Source organism: Bubalus kerabau, chromosome 4 (assembly GCF_029407905.1).
Source record: "Bubalus kerabau isolate K-KA32 ecotype Philippines breed swamp buffalo chromosome 4, PCC_UOA_SB_1v2, whole genome shotgun sequence".
NCBI classification, from domain to species: Eukaryota; Metazoa; Chordata; class Mammalia; order Artiodactyla; family Bovidae; genus Bubalus; species Bubalus kerabau.
In genome coordinates this window covers 37,211,712-37,229,410 of record NC_073627.1, presented here as the reverse complement: position 1 = coordinate 37,229,410, position 17,699 = coordinate 37,211,712, and the positions used below count along the sequence as shown (strand labels likewise).

The window sequence follows — 17,699 nt, the reverse complement described above, 5'->3', positions numbered from 1 at the left end:
TCCACTGAACCCCGAAACAGGCGGCTCCGGCTGCCTCTAAGACCGTCCCCACTCCCTGGCTCCAAGGAACCCCGGGGTTCCGCCCGCCCAGCCCCCTCCCCCCCCCCCCCCCCGCCCCACGGCTTTTCCCGGCGTCTCCGCCCCCTGCCCCGCCCCCGGGCCGGCTCTCGGAGGAGGGGGAGCTGCTGTCGCCGCCGCTGCCGCCTCAGCTTCCCACCGCCGCTACTGCTGCCGCCGCTGCCGCCGCTGCACTCTGTCCAGCCGCCAGGCCCAGTGTTCACTTCGCCGGACCAGGGCGCTCTGCGGAGACACCCTCACTCCTTCCTGGGGTCTGGGACGCCTAGCCGGGCGTGGGGGGAAGCCCCGTTTGCGGGGTACAGGGAGGGAGGAGCCTGGAACCGGAGCCAGCGCCAGCCGTCGCCGGATTGACAAGACAGGACAGGTTGAGGGGCGTCGGGGAAGGAAGAGGGGGTGCTGTAGGCAGTCCCCGGGAGGAAGAGGAAGCCCTGTCGCAGAAAGCTGGGATGCGCTCTGACTTATAGGGGGTCTGTTCACATTTGTGGACCCGTGACAACGTGGGTGCACTCCTCTCCTGGGGGGCTGGTTGGATTGGAGGGCCTGGGATCTAAACAGTACCAGCTGTCCCCGAGGAAATTAAAGGGCTGCCAGAAAAAAAAACACACACACACACACACACCCAAAACCCCAAAACCTATGCTCCTTATTCCGAGGTGGCAGAGGGCCCTCCAGACAACCACCTGGTGTAACCACTAGGAAGGGCGGATTTGGAGGTGACTTCAAAAGGAGTGGAGGGTAACAAGGTGAGGAAAGGGGCTCAGCACCTGGAACCCTCTGCCACTAGAAATGGGGGTGACTTGGTAAATACTGGTTTTGTCCAGAGACAGGGTCTGGGAACCTCTGCTTGCTGAATGGGGACAGTCTGAATATCTCGAGACATAGTTTTTGGGGGATTTCAGTGAAAAAAGTGGGGGATTCTTCACTTAGAGGGTGGCAAAGGAAAAGGAACCAAGGTTGGGTTATTCGCTGACATTGGCAGCACCCCAGCAGGAGTGGGGTGAGTGAATATCTCCAAAGCTAAGGACCCACACCCTTAAGATTATAAGAGTGGCTTTGTCAGGAACAGGGGGCCTGGAAATAGGGTGGAAAGGTGCCTGGGGATATTGGAACCACGTCTTGGAAAATCTGAGGGTCTTGCCTTTGGGATAAGGTTAGTGGGGGACAGGGACACTGGACACTAGAGAAGGGGAGAGTATTCTGTAGGGGGCAAAAGTCGAGGGTGGGGTCCATTGAGAGGTAAATAGGCTGCTGGGTCCCACGAAGCTAGTAGGAGGCCCAAGGGTGGGAGCTGGCGCCTGGGGTGGGGGTCCTCTAGGGTTTATCCTCAGGTCCTGCGGGTAGGGCGGTGAGTCGGGACCGGAGCGTCCAGAGCATGTCCTGGTGAGCGAGCGGGCTTCTCTAGGGGAGGGGGTGCCCAGCGCGCTCCGGGCGCCTGCCGGTTTGGGGGTGTCTCCTCCCGGGGCGCCATGGCGGCACTGGCCAGTAGCCTGATCCGGCAGAAGCGGGAGGTCCGCGAGCCCGGGGGCAGCCGGCCCGTGTCGGCGCAGCGGCGCGTGTGTCCCCGCGGCACCAAGTCCCTTTGCCAGAAGCAGCTGCTCATCCTGCTGTCCAAGGTGCGACTGTGCGGGGGGCGTCCCGCGCGGACGGACCGCGGCCCGGGTGAGTGGCTGGGGCGGGGTCTCCAGGCCTGGGGTCTCTCTGCCTGGGAGGTTGAGGCCAGGAACTCCCGAAGAGCGGGGCCTGACCGAAGTGGGGGAGCTCCCCGAAAATGAAAGGGGGTGGGCCTGGGCCACCAACTCTCAGCCAGACGATGCCTCAGTTTCCCTTTTCTTTCGCCCGTAACCCCGAGTCTCCTTGCTTTCGAGGGCAAGGGGAAGGCACGAGGGGCTAAGCTGGGTGCCCCGAAGCTTGGCAGCTCCTTCTCGCCGCCTCCCCCGTACCCAACACGAGTCCCCACCCCCACCATCCTCCGCCTACGTGCCGGCTCTCGCGATTCTTTCAATCCCGAGTGGAGGGGCCTGGGGGTTCCGGACGCCTGGGTCACCCCGAGGGTTTCTGCGGCTCCGGCAGCCCCGCCCCCGCCCTGGTGCTCCCGCTCCTCCGAGCTTTGGCTCCGTTCCTCCTGGCCGAGCTTGCCTGGCTCGGCGCCAATCTCCCCAGCTCTCCCCCGGGTGTCCTTGCAGCTACCTCTCCAGCCCGCCCCTCTGTGTGCCCTCCTCCCGTGACCTGCGCTCCAAGAAAGGAGCTGGGCACCCCCCCCCCGGTGACCCCCTACGCGACTCCAAAATCGGGCTTCACGGGCTCAGGGGACCCTCTGCTATGAGGGACTCAGACACAGTACACTGCTGGAGACCCGCATGGAGACTGAGGGTCGTACCACCTACGAGGGGGTACCGGGAAGTCGGCCGGGAGCAAGCCTCGGGGGACGAGAGTTGTGAGGGTTAGCGTGTGGTCCCCGTCCAGGTGCGACAGTCAGGGAGTCCCTCTGGCCTCTCTCTCCCCCGCTCCCAGCTCCCCTAGGGAGAGACTGCCCCCCTCCGCGGTCCTTCTCCCCCCTCCGCCGCCGGCCCTCCGTAGTGGTACGGTCCGCAGCCCACCCTTTGAGTGGGACCCGGTCCCCACGTGATTCAGCCTGCCTCGCCAGCTCCCCGGCCCCCTCCCCCATTTCCTTGGTATGGTACCGAATGTCCCCCATCCCAGGCGGGTTACCTGGCTGAAGGGGAGAGGCTGAGGCTCAGAGAGGGCTGGGCCCTCGCGAGCCAGTAGACTGACAGACAGACAGACAGACAGATGGGTCAGTGTCAGGCCGGCGCTGGGCCAAGGAGAGGCCCGCGCCAAGCAAGCGGCAACCGCAGCAGCAGGTGCTGAGTCAGCGTCAGACCCAGTCCCACCCCCATCCCTGAGGAGGCGCCCCTACCCTGTGGTCACCTTACTGCCCCCACAGTCACACACACACTGCCCTTTCAGCAGGCCTGCTGGTCTCCCTCTGTCCTCTACCTTTCCATGCATCTCTACCCTCCTCTTCCCTCTTCTCCCCTCCCCCCCTTCTGGTTGAACTGTAGGGTAGGAATTAATCATTTAAATAAATTTCAATAAATTAAACTGAAAACTGGTTAGAGGCAGCAGAAGGGACCCACACCCCAGCTTCCTCTGGTGTCTGAGAGAGGTGGGAAAGAGCTTGCTGGGAGGGCCCTGGGACCGACCCTCTTCCTTCCCTCCATTCTCTTTTTCTTTCTCTCCTCTGATCCCGCCAAGTGTAGGAATGTTTCTGGGAACAGAGATGTGATGTTCCAAGATGAATGTCTCTCTCTCCAGAACCTCAGCTCAAAGGCATCGTCACCAAACTGTTCTGCCGCCAGGGTTTCTACCTCCAGGCGAATCCCGACGGGAGCATCCAGGGCACCCCAGAGGACACCAGCTCTTTCAGTGAGAGGGGAAGCCAGCTGCCTGGTGGGAAGGGGGAGAGTGGGCACAGGCCATGACAATACTATTCCCGCTTCAGGATCCATTGGCTCTTTGACTCCCAAGGGAAGAGCTGGAACTGGAATGGGGGTGTGTGTGTGTGTGTGCTCAGATAGGAGTTGGAGGTCTGGGGTACTGAGGCTCCCTCTCTCTACCCCCAGCCCACTTCAACCTGATCCCTGTGGGGCTGCGAGTAGTCACCATCCAGAGTGCCAAGCTGGGTCACTACATGGCCATGAATGCTGAGGGGCTGCTCTACAGCTCGGTGAGACAAGGGGGTGGAGTGGCCTCGGGTCTGGGGACTCCTCTAGGACAGACTTCCCAACTACAAGTATTTTGCAGCTCAGAGCTCCCTCTCCCTCCAGCTCTTGCCAACACCCTGTCCTCACTGCCCACTCAGGAGCACCTACTCTAGAGTCCCTTTAATCTCTCCTCCTTGAACAGCCCCCGGTGTACCCCCAGGCTCTTTGAATGTCCAACTCCTTCAGGCTTTTAGGATCCCTGTGTCTCCTCCTACCTCCTCGAAACTTCATTATTACTCACTATCCCAGAGTCATTTGGGATATTGGGAAAGGATTCTGGAATTCCTCCAAGCAGGAATTCCCTCCAGGTCCCCTGGATGGTGAGAGGTTGGGAGTGGAGTAGATTAGAGAGAATGTATCTTCTTATTCCAGGCCCCCAGAAGTCTAGTTCCTGGCCTTTGGGGGCCACCAGACTCTTTTTCATCCTCCTTTTGTCCCAGTTCCTGCATGGACTCAGAAGTTGGTTCTCCTCACCTCAGATATATGGATTGCATCCTGCCTTGTTCTTCCCAGGGCTCCCTTCTAGTCCAGTGATGTGTCTTTTTGTCTCTCTGTCTGTGTGTGCCTTTCTGGGTCTTTGTCTCCTCAGCCGCATTTCACAGCTGAGTGTCGCTTTAAGGAGTGCGTCTTTGAGAATTACTATGTCCTGTACGCCTCTGCTCTCTATCGCCAGCGCCGTTCTGGACGGGCCTGGTACCTGGGCCTGGACAAGGAGGGCCGAGTCATGAAGGGAAATCGAGTCAAGAAGACCAAGGCAGCTGCCCACTTTGTGCCCAAGCTCCTGGAGGGTGAGTATGGACCCTCTGGGAAGAGACAGGCCACATGGGAGGGTATTGACCTTGACATGGATATTTAATGACATACAGCTCAGGGGTTATAAGTGTTTTAAGAAGATACCTGTTATGACAGGCCAAGCCAGGAAGACTTTGGCCTTGAGGGATTTGGGGAGATCTCCTTTTGTGGGTCGGGGTTCCCAGAGGCTGCATGGAGGGGAAGGGAGCCTATTCAGAGCTCTCTGGGTGCCTAACTCTCCTTCCTGCTCCTCTCTCCCCACTTCACAGTGGCCATGTACCGGGAGCCTTCTCTCCACAGTGTCCCTGAGACCTCCCCTTCCAGTCCCCCTGCCCCCTGAAATGTCATTCCCGGACTGGAGGCTCCCTGCACTCGCACAGAGCCAGCCACCACCACAGCCTGTCTCCCAGCCCTGCTCCTGGCCCTGCTCTCACCGCCGCTGCCACACTCATACCCTGTGCAGCCAGGTCCCACCAGGTGCTCTGCCCCGAGGGAGCCTAGGGGCCACTGTGACTTCTGGGCCTGCTGAGACCCTCAGACTCTTAGGCCCAGGGTTGGGGGTCAGAGAGGAAGATGTCTGGAAATGGTCCTGGCTGATCACTTCTTTTCTTCCATGCTCACCCCTCCAAAGCCTTTTTCTGAGATGATGCTGGGGGTTCCAAAACTGATAGAACCAGGGCATAAATCCTCCCCATCCTGGGCTCAGCCAGTTCCTGGAACCCTTTTCCCTTTTCATTGCCACTGAGCCATAGATCTGTAGGTCCACTGGCGCTCAGGATCATTCCTTCTTTCTCTACTCCACCTTCTGCCTTGTTCCAGACAGGTTCCAGAACACAAGGCACCCCAGCCAGGGCTACTTCTGCACTCAGGCTCTGTGCTGGAACACAGGCATGCTGCCAGGCTCTGTTCTGGATCCATCAGGCTTCTGTCCTTGACCCAGATGGACCCCTGACTTCAAAATAGAGAGAGGCTGGATTTGAGCCCTGTCCAGCTTTTGGCCTTGGCCTGAACTGGGACCAGTCTCAGATCACCACAGTTTGAACTTTCTTATCCCAGAGACACCCAATTCTAGAGCATGGTGTTCTAGACACATATGGAGCCATACTTCCTTCTGAATCTTAGCTCTATGACATAGACCAGGGCTCTCAGCCCTTTCCTTCAGAATGGAACGGGGGTGCTATATAGCCATATTATTGCTCTAGAGTAAGTTCTAGACCCACGTTCCCACCTTCTCTAGTGATACCTGTTAAGCATGAGCTCTAGAAAGGACCCAGCTATGATTCACAAAAAACTAGGTTCTAGATGGATCAAGAACCACTTCTTATTTTTCCTAGATAATTTTCTAAAACTCTTAGTCTGCCTGTAGAATGCTAACCTTATTTTTACATGCAGTTTCTAGTTCCTACAGCTCAGTTGGGGTCCTGCCGGGAAACAGAGTCTGAGGAAGGGCAAAGGAATTTCGGAAGGAATCCCTGGCTCATAGTAGGGCAGCTAGGATGGGGAAGGGACCAGAACATTGGAGTGACTGGACCTGTGCCTGGGTTGAGGGGACATGAATACATAGCTACCTCAGCAGGAATTCCTTCCAGGTCCCCTTTAAAGCTGAGGTCTTTAGGGTAATAGGTCTGGAATAAAAAAGACAAATGTGACATAGCCTTGACTCCCACCCACCCACAATGAAGAGACCCCAGTTCAGCAATAAGCCCCACCCTTCTCCCCTACAGATCAGGCTAAGGAGGGTGAGGGCCTCTTGGGTTCTAAACCTCATACACCCCCACAAGCTTCTAACTGAATAAAATTTGCTTTACCTTAGAGCTTATAACCTCAGCTGGGTTTTAAGCACCCAAAAAGGGCCTGACTAGATTTTTCTGAAAACATACAGAGAGCTCAGGGCAGGCCTGAAAAAGATCAGAAGCCCATCAGTGAACTGGGAGGGATACTCTGGGTGGTGGCAGACTTGGTCAGAGTAGACTGAAGAGGCATTAAAGGCAGACTTGGGCAGAGTAGACTGAGGAGGCACTAAAGGGAGGGGCTAGGGCTCAGAGGCAGGTTGCCTTTCCTCAGGCTCTTTTTACTTCTGGCTTGTCCTAAGAGGGGTGGATGCTCCCCTCACCCACACAGACCCCGCTCAGGCTCCACCCATCTCCTGGATCTGCTCCCAGGGGACCAGGTCTCTAGTCCACGCTTTCTCAATTAAAGACGATTTATACAACTGAAGTGTTGTCTGTCATCTGTGGGTGGCAGGCTTTGGCAGTTGCTCGGGGCGGGATCAAGTCCCAGGGGCGGAGCGGGTGGGCTGGCAGCTGCCCCCCAATAACAGGTGCACATTCCTGGGCGCCTCGTCACTTCCCCTGCTCTGGCTGTCCTGGCGACTCACCCAGCGGACTCACTGAGCGACGCGGGCGGGCTATGACCCCAGGGGCGCTGCTTCTGCTCCTGCTGGGGGTGCTGGGGGCGCATCTCGTCCCGGGTAAGTGTGGGCCTCAAAGGGGCAGTGACAGGGCCAGAGGTCGTGGCCGGGCACCAAGGCTTCACTCAGTTCTTTCCTCCTCCAGGCGCCCGCGGCTCGGAGGCGGAGGGCCGACTCCGCGAGAAACTTTTCTCAGGCTATGATAGCACGGTGCGGCCGGCGCGGGAGGTGGGAGACCGTGTCTGGGTCAGCATTGGTCTCACCCTGGCGCAACTCATCAGCCTGGTGAGGGCGCACGCGGGGAGTTGCGTCCGGCCACTAGGCGACTAGGGGCGTGGCTTTAGGCAGGGCGGGACCCAGGGACCACTGGGGGAGGGGTCCGGGGCGAAGCCAGACTAGGAGACTGACGGGATATTAGAGCAGGTTGGGTCGAAATCGGACCAATGGACAAGCTGTGGGCGTGGCTGCTGGACCGACCCGGGTAGAGCCGGGTAAAATGATGAACAGGCCTGTGGGCGGATCTTGAAGTGAAGCTGGAAGCCGCTGGACTGGCCAGAGGGCGGGTCTTGAGGCGGGGTCACAGGCTGGGGCGGAGCTTGGTGCCGGACAGAGTTAATAAACAGCAGATGGAGATTCAGTCCGGTCCGTGTCGGGACTGGTAAATGAATTGGCTGGCCATAAGGACCGCAGGAAATTTGCGAGATAGGGTTTAAATCCACGCAGCTTATAGGAGATGGGGCTTGAACCCAAGAGAGTGCGACTCGGAAAAAGAAGGGAGTTTCCAGGGGGAGTTTGACCTACCGAGCCCCTTATTTCTCTACACTTACATCATATCTACCCTTAAAACTTTTCCCTTCTAGAACGAGAAGGATGAGGAGATGAGCACAAAAGTCTACTTAGACCTGGTACGGAGACCCCCGCAGGGTGGGAAAGGGCGAGCGACCTTGCTGTCTTTACAATTTCCTCGAATGTCCCGCCCAATAAGAATTTTTTTTTTTCCATCATGACCTCAGAAAACACATTTGTAACTGAAACAGAAGCTTCAGAAAAGAATTTAGACCCTGCTTTGGGGCCACTCATGTGATTCCTGACCCATTAAAAGGGTCGCTAATTGCGGTTTGAAAATCACTATTTTAGAGACTAGCTCGTCAACCCCCTCGTTTTTACAAAATGGAAAAATTGGGGCCCGATGCGAGGGAAGGAAAATTAGTTAATGGGGTCCCAAAGAGTGCACGTGGAACCGGAATCAGAGCCCAGGCCTCCAGAACCACACCCCATGCCTGCGCGGTTCTCCCTTGCATTCCCTGCCCGGGCTTCCCGCGCACATCCCAAGGCTCCTCCCAGCCTCCAACCCCAGACAGCCCCTCAGCCTCTGCCTCCCTAGGAATGGACTGACTACAGGCTCAGCTGGGACCCTGAGGAGCACGAGGGCATCGATTCACTCCGCATCTCAGCGGAATCCGTGTGGCTACCCGACGTGGTGCTCCTAAACAAGTAGGATGTTCCCAAAGTTTGGGAGACGGGGCAGGGCCTCCGGAGGGGAGCGGCCTCCGGAGGACTGGGCCTGATCCGAGTTGATTTGATTCTTTTCCTACAGTAACGATGGAAATTTTGATGTTGCTCTGGACATCAACGTCGTAGTGTCCTCCGACGGCTCCATGCGCTGGCAGCCCCCGGGCATCTATCGCAGCAGCTGCAGCATCCAGGTCTCCCGGCTCCACCTGGGAAGCTCAAGGCGCTCGTAGAAACCCTCTCTCAGACCTACTCCTCCATTATCCCCATGACCTTCACATCCCTCTTACGCTCCGTTGAGTTTCCTCTTCTCTGTCCACTTTCATTGACTTCCAGTCTTCCTTAGTGACCTTTCCTCCAATGTCCATGGCCTCCCCAAACAACCTTCTGATTTCTCTATGACTCCACTTCTAGGTGATCTCCCTTGGTGGTCTCTAGCTCCTGAGGGGCCATATCCTCTGACCCCTGTCTGCCCTGTGACCTCCCCAACTCCCCCAGCCCCAACCAGCTCTCTGGCAGCTCTAGTGACTCTCCATTCCATCCAGGTCACCTACTTCCCCTTTGACTGGCAGAACTGCACCATGGTGTTCAGTTCCTATAGCTATGACAGCTCAGAGGTCAGCCTGCAAACTGGCTTGAGTCCTGAGGGGCAGGAGCGGCAGGAAGTGTATATTCATGAAGCGACCTTTATTGGTGAGTGGGCATGACTTCCACGTCCATGGGCTTTATGATTTCCAGTTTCTAACAGGCTGATAAACATAATCCATCAACAAGTCCCTGTGAGGTCAGCAAGATAGATATAACTATCTATATTTTGTGGGTATGGAAATTGAGACTCGTTCAAATAGAGATGGGCTGTCCAGCCCAGGGTCTATAGCTAGCCCCTTATTGCCCCTTATTACATAGGTCTCCTCTGCTCTAGGATATGGTGGAGAAAGCCATATCTGGGAATTTCCTGGCAATCTAGTAGTTAGGACTCTGTGATTTCACTGCTGAGGGCCTGGGTTCAATCCCTGGCTGGGGAACTATGACAAGCAGCATGGAGCAGCCAAAAGAAAAAGAAAAAAAAAAGCCATATCTGGCACCAACAAAGACATGTCTCATATCTGTCACCTTCTCTTCTCCCCTCTCACCCCACCAAGAGAATGGCCAATGGGAGATTATCCACAAGCCTTCTCGGCTAATTCAGCCTTCAATGGATCCTAGGGGAGGCGGGGAAGGACGACGTGAAGAAGTCACCTTCTACCTCATCATTCGCCGGAAGCCTCTGTTTTACCTGGTCAACGTCATTGCCCCATGCATCCTCATCACTCTCCTGGCCATCTTTGTCTTCTACCTGCCACCGGATGCAGGTAAGGGGAGGAGGAGCCCCAGCTCTCTTACTTACCAATAGCTCAGCTTCTTCCTCTTCACCCATAATACAGGGAAGTTTTTCCTGCCAACTCAGGCCATCAGGAGTTTTGCTTCAGCAATCCTACCTAGGTTTTCCCTTCAAGAAGAGCCTTTGCATCTGCATTCAGGTTTCCCCTCCAACCTCAAGTGCTATCTCCCCTCTGCTGCTCATTTCTCTGTATCTAGTAACTTCTGAACTCTTCCCTTCAGAATCCTAGGATCTCATCCCTGGAACTGCCACTCCTCTGACCTGCAAGCTCCCATGCTTAGATAACTGTTCCTTTCCTTTTTCCCATTCTTGGCATCCTCTGTCCCCTCACTTGTCAGATGCCTGCTGCTGCTGCTAAGTCACTTCAGTCATGTCCAACTCTCTGTGACCCCATAGACAGCAGCCCACCAGGCTCCCCCATCCCTGGGATTCTCCAGGCAAGAACACTGGAATGGGTTGCCATTTCCTTCTCCAATGCATGAAAGTGAAAAGTGAAAGTGAAGTCGCTCAGTCATGTCAGACCTTAGCGACCCCATGGACTGTAGCCCACCAGGCTCCTCCATCCATGGGATTTTCCAGGCAAGAGTACTAGTCCCTAAACCTCCCATCTCCCTAGAAAATAATATCCAACAGTTCTCTGGAATACAGCACAAAGTGCCAACGGAGTAACCTTGGGCAAATTCCTTAATCTCTTAGTGTCCTGATCTGGAACTAGGACACCCACTGTCCCTGTCATGTAGGACTATTTTGAGGATTAACTGAGTTGAGAGAACCAAGCAGGGTACTCTGTAAACTTTGTGTAAGTGTATGTAATTTGCTAATTTTGAGCACTTGCTATTAGATAATACAAATAATATGTTTTATATGTGTGCGTGCACGTGAAGTCACCTCAGTTGTGTCTGACTCTTTGCAACCCTATGGACTGTAGCCCACCAGGCTCTTCCGTCCACGGGATTCATATATTAACTCAATTCTAATCTTCACAACTCTGTGAGGTAGGTGCTGAGTTGTCTTCTTGTTTCACAGAGGAGGATAAAGAGGCTAGGAGCATTTGTCATTCAGCTGACCTTATAGAGAGAGAGGTGGTATCGCTATTCCAACCCTGGTTAGTACCAGTTTGATTCAGAGACTGATGTCCTAAACTCTGGTATTCAAAACATGCTTTTCCCGGGAGTTCCCTGGTGGCCTAGTGGTGAAGATTCTGGGCTTTCACTGCTGTGGCCCCCAAAACAAAATAAACAAAAAACACATGCTTTCCTTCTCTCTGGAATCAAGTCCTCTCTGTCTAAGGGAAGGAGAGTGATGAAGCTCTAGAAACACTTTCACATGTAACTTCTTCTTCTTGGAGCAAGGCAAATCTTGGAAACCAATATTATAGAACTAAACTAGAACAGACCATAAATGTTATTTATTTCAATACCTTCCCTGAAGTTCGCAGTACCTGTTGTATGTCACAAGAATAACCAGCCACCTGGCATATTCTTATATACTTTGTTTCATTTTTAGATCCTTCAATTTGCTATGTAGTTTGTGCTACAGGGGTTGGTTTATTAATTCATGCAACAATATTTGTGGAGCATCTGTAATGTGCAAGACACTGGGAATACATCAGTGAATAAAACAGACAAAAATCCCTACTCTCATGGAGTTTACATTCTAGTGGAAGAGACAGTCTAAGCATAATAAATAAATCCATTAAACAGTATAGTGGAAGAGGTCAAAGGACTTCTCTGGTGGTCCAGAAGCTAAGACTCTGACGTCCCAGTGTAGGGGCCCAGGTTTGATACTTGGTTGGGGAACTAGATCCCACATGCTGCAAATAAGAGTTCATATTCCACAACTAAAGATCCCTCATGGTGCAACTAAAAATTTCCACATGCTGCAGCAAAGATCAAAGATCCTTCATGCTGCAACTAAAACCTAGTGCAGCCAAATTAATAAATATTTAAAAAAAGAAAGAAGAAGAGGTCAAGTCCTAAGAAGGAAAATGAAGTAGGAGAAGGGTTAGGGGAGGATGAGGATGGGAGTAGGGGATTCAAGTTATTTATTTATTTAAAAAATTGTATTGAAGTATAGTTGATTTACAATGTTGTGTTTAATTTCTGTTGTACAGCAAAGTGACTCAGTTATACATATGTATATTCTTTTTCATATTCTTTTCATTATGGCTTATCACAGGGGTTACAATTTAAAAATAGGCTGGTCAGTGAATGTCTCACTAAAAAGGGAATATCTGATCAATATTAGAACAAAAACTTGAAGGAAGTGAGAGAATGACCATGGTAGATATCTGAGGGAAGAAATTACCAGGAGGAGTTAACAGTGAATGTGAAGACTCTGAGGTGGGAGTATGCCTTGCATATTCAAGAAATAGCCAATGTAACTGAATCAAGTTAGCAAGAGAGAAGACAGTAGGAGATGAAGTCAGATGAAGTCAGAGAGTTCATGGGAAGACCTTGCTGCAAAGTAGACTTTGGCTTTTATGCTAAAGGAGATGGGAAGCTACTGGAGTGTTATGATCTGATTTACATCTTTAAGGGATCCGTCTGGATGCTCTGTTGAGAACAGTCAGCAGGGGGCAAAGGATGAAGCAAAGAGGAGGCCTTTATAATAACTCAGACCTGAGGTAATGGTGGCTTGTACCAATAAGGTTTGGTATGGGTTGGATATGGGATGAGAGGGACAAGAGCAGAAAATGACTCAAAGGATTTGGCTTGAGCCACAGGGAAGATGGAGTTGTCATTTATGAAATGTGGAAGACTGTGGGGAGAGTCTGCAGTGAGGGAATTAAGTATTGGACATGTTAAGTCTGAGATGTTGGTTGGACACCCAAATGGAGGAGTTAGGAAGGCAAGCGTGGAATTTAGGGGAATAAGTCCAGGTTGGAGGTTTAAATGCAAGAGTCATTTGCTTGCAGTTGGCCCTTCCAAAACCCTGTCTGAGTGGGCTGGAAACATGGTCACTGATTATGCCAGGGAGATCTTCTTCTGACAAAGCCTAACTCTTCCACCTTCCCCTCTGTCCCCCAAGGAGAGAAGATGGGGCTCTCCATCTTTGCCCTGTTGACCCTCACTGTGTTCCTGCTGCTGCTGGCAGACAAAGTACCTGAGACCTCCCTGTCTGTCCCCATCATTATCAAGTACCTCATGTTCACCATGGTCCTCGTCACCTTCTCAGTCATCCTTAGTGTTGTGGTCCTCAACTTGCACCATCGCTCACCCCACACCCACCAAATGCCCCTTTGGGTTCGTCAGGTAAGAAGACCTCCTCCTTCAACCTGTGTTAACTCTCAGTCCTAGTATTTGGATTTTTGTCCAGGCTTCGCTCCTCTCTCCCATCAGCTTCAACCTTCCCTTTCACAGACCCGAGGGAGACTACAACTTCAACTCCTGGTAGAGTGTCCGAGTGCCAGGGTCTTTGGGTGTTGAAATGTTGCACAATTAATTTTATCCTCACATTATTAACTCTGTGTGGATTCCAGACTCTCTTCATCAATACTGCCCTTTGTGGGGTGGGTCCCATGGAAGCATTCCAAGGGCTAGGTACTTACTATCAGGGTGGGAGCCCTTAGAACTTTTCTTTCCAGTCAGGATGTCTCCTAACCCACTTAAGAACTCTGGGCCCTGTGAGACTCAGGCACGCTTGGCAGGAGTGGGCACGTACCAGGGGGGTGGGTTGTGGCTTCTCTTCTGGTCTCAAGGCCTGAGAACCCCCTCCAACATGCCTGTTCATCTACTCTGCAGATCTTTATCCACAAACTCCCTCTGTACCTGGGTCTGAAGAGGCCCAAACCTGAGAGAGACCAGATGCAGGAGCCACCTTCCATAACTCCCAGGGATTCTCCAGGAAGTGGCTGGGGTCGGGGAACAGATGAATATTTCATCCGCAAGCCACCAAATGATTTTCTCTTCCCCAAACCCAACAGGTAATACCTACTCTCCGTCGCCCACATAAAAGGGAGAGGGGAGAACTACAATTCCCAGAAGACTGTGCGGTGCAGGCGGCCTAAGCTCCCGGAGGTTGTGGTTGAGCATCATGGGAGTTGTAGTATGCCATCTGTTGCCCACTTTGTGGAGAGGTGGGAACTAAAAAGCTTAAGAGGTTAGGAAAAATTGCAGAAGGTTAGAGAGGTCGCCGCCATCGGCGAGAACCGGAGGGACCCTCTCAGGTTTTGAAACATGGAATTGCGTTGGAGGAGGGAATTGGGGCAGGGGCTAGAGCACCAGCCCAGGCTGTCTTTGCGCCTTGGGCGTGGCCAAACAGTCCCGCCTCTTCCAGGTTCCAGCCTGAACTGTCTGCTCCAGACCTGCGACGATTTATCGATGGTCCAAACCGGGCTGTGGGTCTCCCTCCTGAGCTACGGGAGGTCGTTTCTTCGATCAGCTACATCGCTCGACAGCTACAGGAACAGGAAGACCATGACGCGGTATGTCCACCGAGGGTGGACCAGGGCAAGGCCTGGGGGGCCTTGGCTCCACCCGCAAACAGGCTCCGCCCCCAGCACTCGGTGTTATTTTTATTTTTTTAATTATTTATTTGGCTATGTCGGTCTTAGTTGTGGCATATCGGAGAAGGCAATGGCAACCCACTCCAGTACTCTTGCCTGGAAAATCCCATGGATGGAGGAGCCTGGCAGGCTGCAGTCCATGGGGTTGCTAAGAGTCGGACACGACTGAGCGACTTCACTTTCACTTTTCACTTTCACGCATTGGAGAAGGAAATGGCAACCCACCCCAGTGTTCTTGCCTGGAGAATCCTAGGGACGGGGGAGCCTGGTGGGCTGCCGTCTATGGGGTCGCACAGAGTCGGACACGACTGAAGCGACTTAGCAGCAGTTGTGGCATATGGGGTCTTTGGTTGTGGCATGTGGGATTTAGTTCCCTGACCAGGGTTTGAACCCGGGGCCCTTGCATTGGGAGTGTGGTGTCCTAGCCACTGGACCACCAGGGAAGTCCCTTGGGTTTTTTTCTGAGTGGAAGTTTGCCTCACTGGGTCCTGTCTTTACTTTCCTTCTTGTTCTTGATTCACATCCATCGCCTGTGGTGGCTCTCTGCTATTCTGAGGCCGGCCCTTGTCTCAAAGCTGTGGTGGGAGGACCTGGATGGGGTACAGAGCTCTGGGGCAGCCGTTCCTGGGGGTCGGGACTCAGGAACAGTTTCCTCTGCCTAACCCCAGCTGAAGGAGGACTGGCAATTTGTGGCCATGGTAGTGGACCGCCTCTTCCTATGGACCTTCATCATCTTCACAAGCGTTGGGACCCTTGTCATCTTTCTGGATGCCACATACCACTTGCCCCCCGCCGACCCTTTTCCTTGAGGCTGGGACGAAGGTGGAGATCCAGATCCTTGGCCAGGTGAATTGAGAGTTTGGCAGGGCTCTCAAGCCCTATACCTTTCTGCATCTTAACTCCATCACTAGGAGTCCAGTTCTCTCATCATTTCATTTCTAAGGAGGGAGCCTAAATGGGACTAGGCATTTGGGGGACTTGGGCCCACCTGAAATGCACTAACCGTTTATTATTCTTTGGCTTCTTGAGGAAGCTCCGTTGGATGTTAACACCTATGCTGGCAATGAATGGAACAAACAACAAGAACTAGACTGTATGCCTTCTAAGGGCAGAAACTCTGTCTTGTTCACTGTAATATCCCGGGCACCTAGCACAGATCCTAACCTATATAGCAGTTACCTCTGGTTGAATTAATAGGGATTTTTTTTTTCTGTGAGGAAATACACTAAGTAGTGGTGCTGAAGTTTGCATGTTGGTACTAGTGATCATTTTTTGTTTTTGCCTTTCTGCAGTTTATCATATTTTGTAATATGTAATATCTTTAGGATTAAAAAAGAAAAGGTTATTTCTAAAAAGATGCATTTGTAAAGAGGATAAAAAGCACACTTTTAAAACTCCAAGTTCCAGCTTTGGTGCTCAAACTTTGGACAAGCTACTAAACTGCTCTGTGCCTCAGTTTCCCCATCTGTAAAATGAAGCTAATATTAACAGTATTTAGAATCTGGCCCCTAGACTGAGCATCATATAAGAAAACAAAAACATTATACATCAGAGTTACACACTGATATGTTTTGTTTGGCTCATGTTGTTGGCCAAAATTTTAAATCTGGTTTGCTACTTTTAAAATGTAAAAAAAAGACTCTCCTTTGGGGTCGTCCTGCCTTCATGCCTCAAGGGTGTACTATCCTTTGTTGACCGAATAAAACTCTGAGCTGTAAAAAAATTATAAATAAATTAAAATGTGGATATTTCACAGAGAAATTTGGATTTCTGGCTTCTCTTGAAAATTTTTTAAGGTCTACAGTAACACCAGATCTGATTCCCCTGTTGGCAGCAACCTGCTAGAGCTGATTTGTGGCCGCCCACTCCGGTCAAGGTATTTGTATCAGAATTCCTCAAAGCCCCCACCCACCTAACCATTCTTTTACCTTGCTCATTCCTGAGTAACACTAGACAAAATACAGCAGAAGGACAGGGGATGAGGAGTTGAAGCTCATGGAAGCCCAGGAGTGGAACAAGAAAAGTGTCGCTTATGGCCGTCACACATTTTGTGCCTCAGTTTCCTTTCAGTTTGGAGAAAAGGCTGTACCTGGTTGGAGGCATGGCCCTTCTGGGACATGAAGATCGTGCCCAGCAGGCTGTGTGAACTGGACTGTGTTAATGTTTCTGCCTGGAGGTCAGAGCAAAGTCAGTTTGAGCTGAGTGGCTGCAGCAATTACAGTGAAGGACCTAGGGTCAACAGGCGCTCACACCTACTCAGTTGCTGGAAGTTCTTGTCCTAAAGAGGGAAAACAGGGCTAACCTCGTAGGGATCCCTGTGAGATGAGGTTAGCGTGTCCCTGTCCAGCCAGACCCACCAGCCACGCCAATAATTGCACCTGGCATCCCACTGCGGAGCACGATTCGTTTGTCTTGTTGGTTTATTGGCCTAGAGAGTTGGACACACACACAAATGCGGAGATAAATATTGGTCAGTTTCTCTAAATCTGGGTCCTCACTACATATAGAGCTAGAGTCTGTAGAATTCTAAATCTTGCGTGCTGTGGCACAGAACCAGTGGCCTTCCCACTCCACCATCACCCTTCTTCCCAGGGAACATGGGGAAAGAGGGCACAAACTGACAAGACTTGATAATTTTCAAAAGACGAAATTGCAAAATCCCAAATTTCCAACATCTGAAATTCACAATGTTCAAGTTCCCCAGCTCAGATACATGTATTTTAATCTCCATTTCGCCACAATCTCCTTTGTTGCCCAGAACCACCAAATTCTGGAAACTATTTTCCTAAATCAGATTAAAAAAAAATAATAATAAAATAAATGTCTACAGTCTCAGTTCTCCCAAAATGTCCATGGTTTTAGAATTTTGACCTGTTGTGAAATTCAATTCCCTGGTCCATCCTCAACCCCTTCCATCTCCTGTGCCGTTCTGCCTCAGAGGAGTGCAGGTTAAGGATATAGGGGCACTGCCGTTGCACCCGCCCCCTGCCTCCAAGGCCTTCCTCAGTCTCTCTTGTGGTTCCGCTGTGTATATATATATATATTTATATATATAATTTGTGTGTAGATATATATATGTATTCTTTATTATGTACTTTTTTTTTTTCCGCAGTTTTTCTAAAGTGCCAGAAACAAGATTTGTGGGAATTTTTTAGTGATTTTTTTTTTTTTTTTTTGCATTTTTCCCTGTTTTAAACTTTTCTCCCCCTTAAAAATTGGAACTCAGTACATTCAGTAGGAAACTCTTCACTCGGA

The 17,699-nt window shown here is 52.0% G+C and overlaps 2 protein-coding genes across 5 annotated transcripts; both read left to right on the top strand.

Moving 5' to 3' along the window:
• Positions 1-223: 223 nt before the first annotated feature.
• On the top strand, positions 224-6,778 carry FGF11 (fibroblast growth factor 11). Of its 2 annotated transcripts, none has more exons than XM_055576672.1 (5): positions 224-1,737; positions 3,394-3,504; positions 3,702-3,805; positions 4,516-4,630; positions 4,904-6,778. In XM_055576672.1, the coding sequence occupies exons 1-5, from the start codon at positions 1,545-1,547 to the stop codon at positions 4,972-4,974; spliced, it is 594 nt and encodes a 197-aa protein (XP_055432647.1). In that variant the 5' UTR covers positions 224-1,544; the 3' UTR covers positions 4,975-6,778. The 2 variants fall into 2 exon arrangements, with proteins under 2 accessions (XP_055432647.1, XP_055432646.1); XM_055576671.1 differs by having other exon boundaries at positions 4,432-4,630.
• A 160-nt stretch (positions 6,779-6,938) lies between these two features.
• CHRNB1 (cholinergic receptor nicotinic beta 1 subunit) lies at positions 6,939-16,259 on the top strand. 3 transcript variants are annotated; one of them, XM_055576669.1, is made up of 13 exons: positions 6,939-7,104; positions 7,190-7,329; positions 7,905-7,949; positions 8,429-8,538; positions 8,642-8,750; positions 9,102-9,249; positions 9,699-9,908; positions 12,968-13,191; positions 13,279-13,329; positions 13,681-13,862; positions 14,216-14,363; positions 15,113-15,290; positions 16,241-16,259. In XM_055576669.1, the coding sequence occupies exons 1-12, from the start codon at positions 7,044-7,046 to the stop codon at positions 15,251-15,253; spliced, it is 1,569 nt and encodes a 522-aa protein (XP_055432644.1). In that variant the 5' UTR covers positions 6,939-7,043; the 3' UTR covers positions 15,254-15,290; positions 16,241-16,259. The 3 variants fall into 3 exon arrangements, with proteins under 3 accessions (XP_055432644.1, XP_055432643.1, XP_055432645.1); XM_055576668.1 differs by lacking the exon at positions 16,241-16,259 and having other exon boundaries at positions 15,113-16,219; XM_055576670.1 differs by lacking the exons at positions 13,279-13,329; positions 16,241-16,259 and having other exon boundaries at positions 15,113-16,219.
• The last annotated feature ends 1,440 nt before the right edge of the window (positions 16,260-17,699 follow it).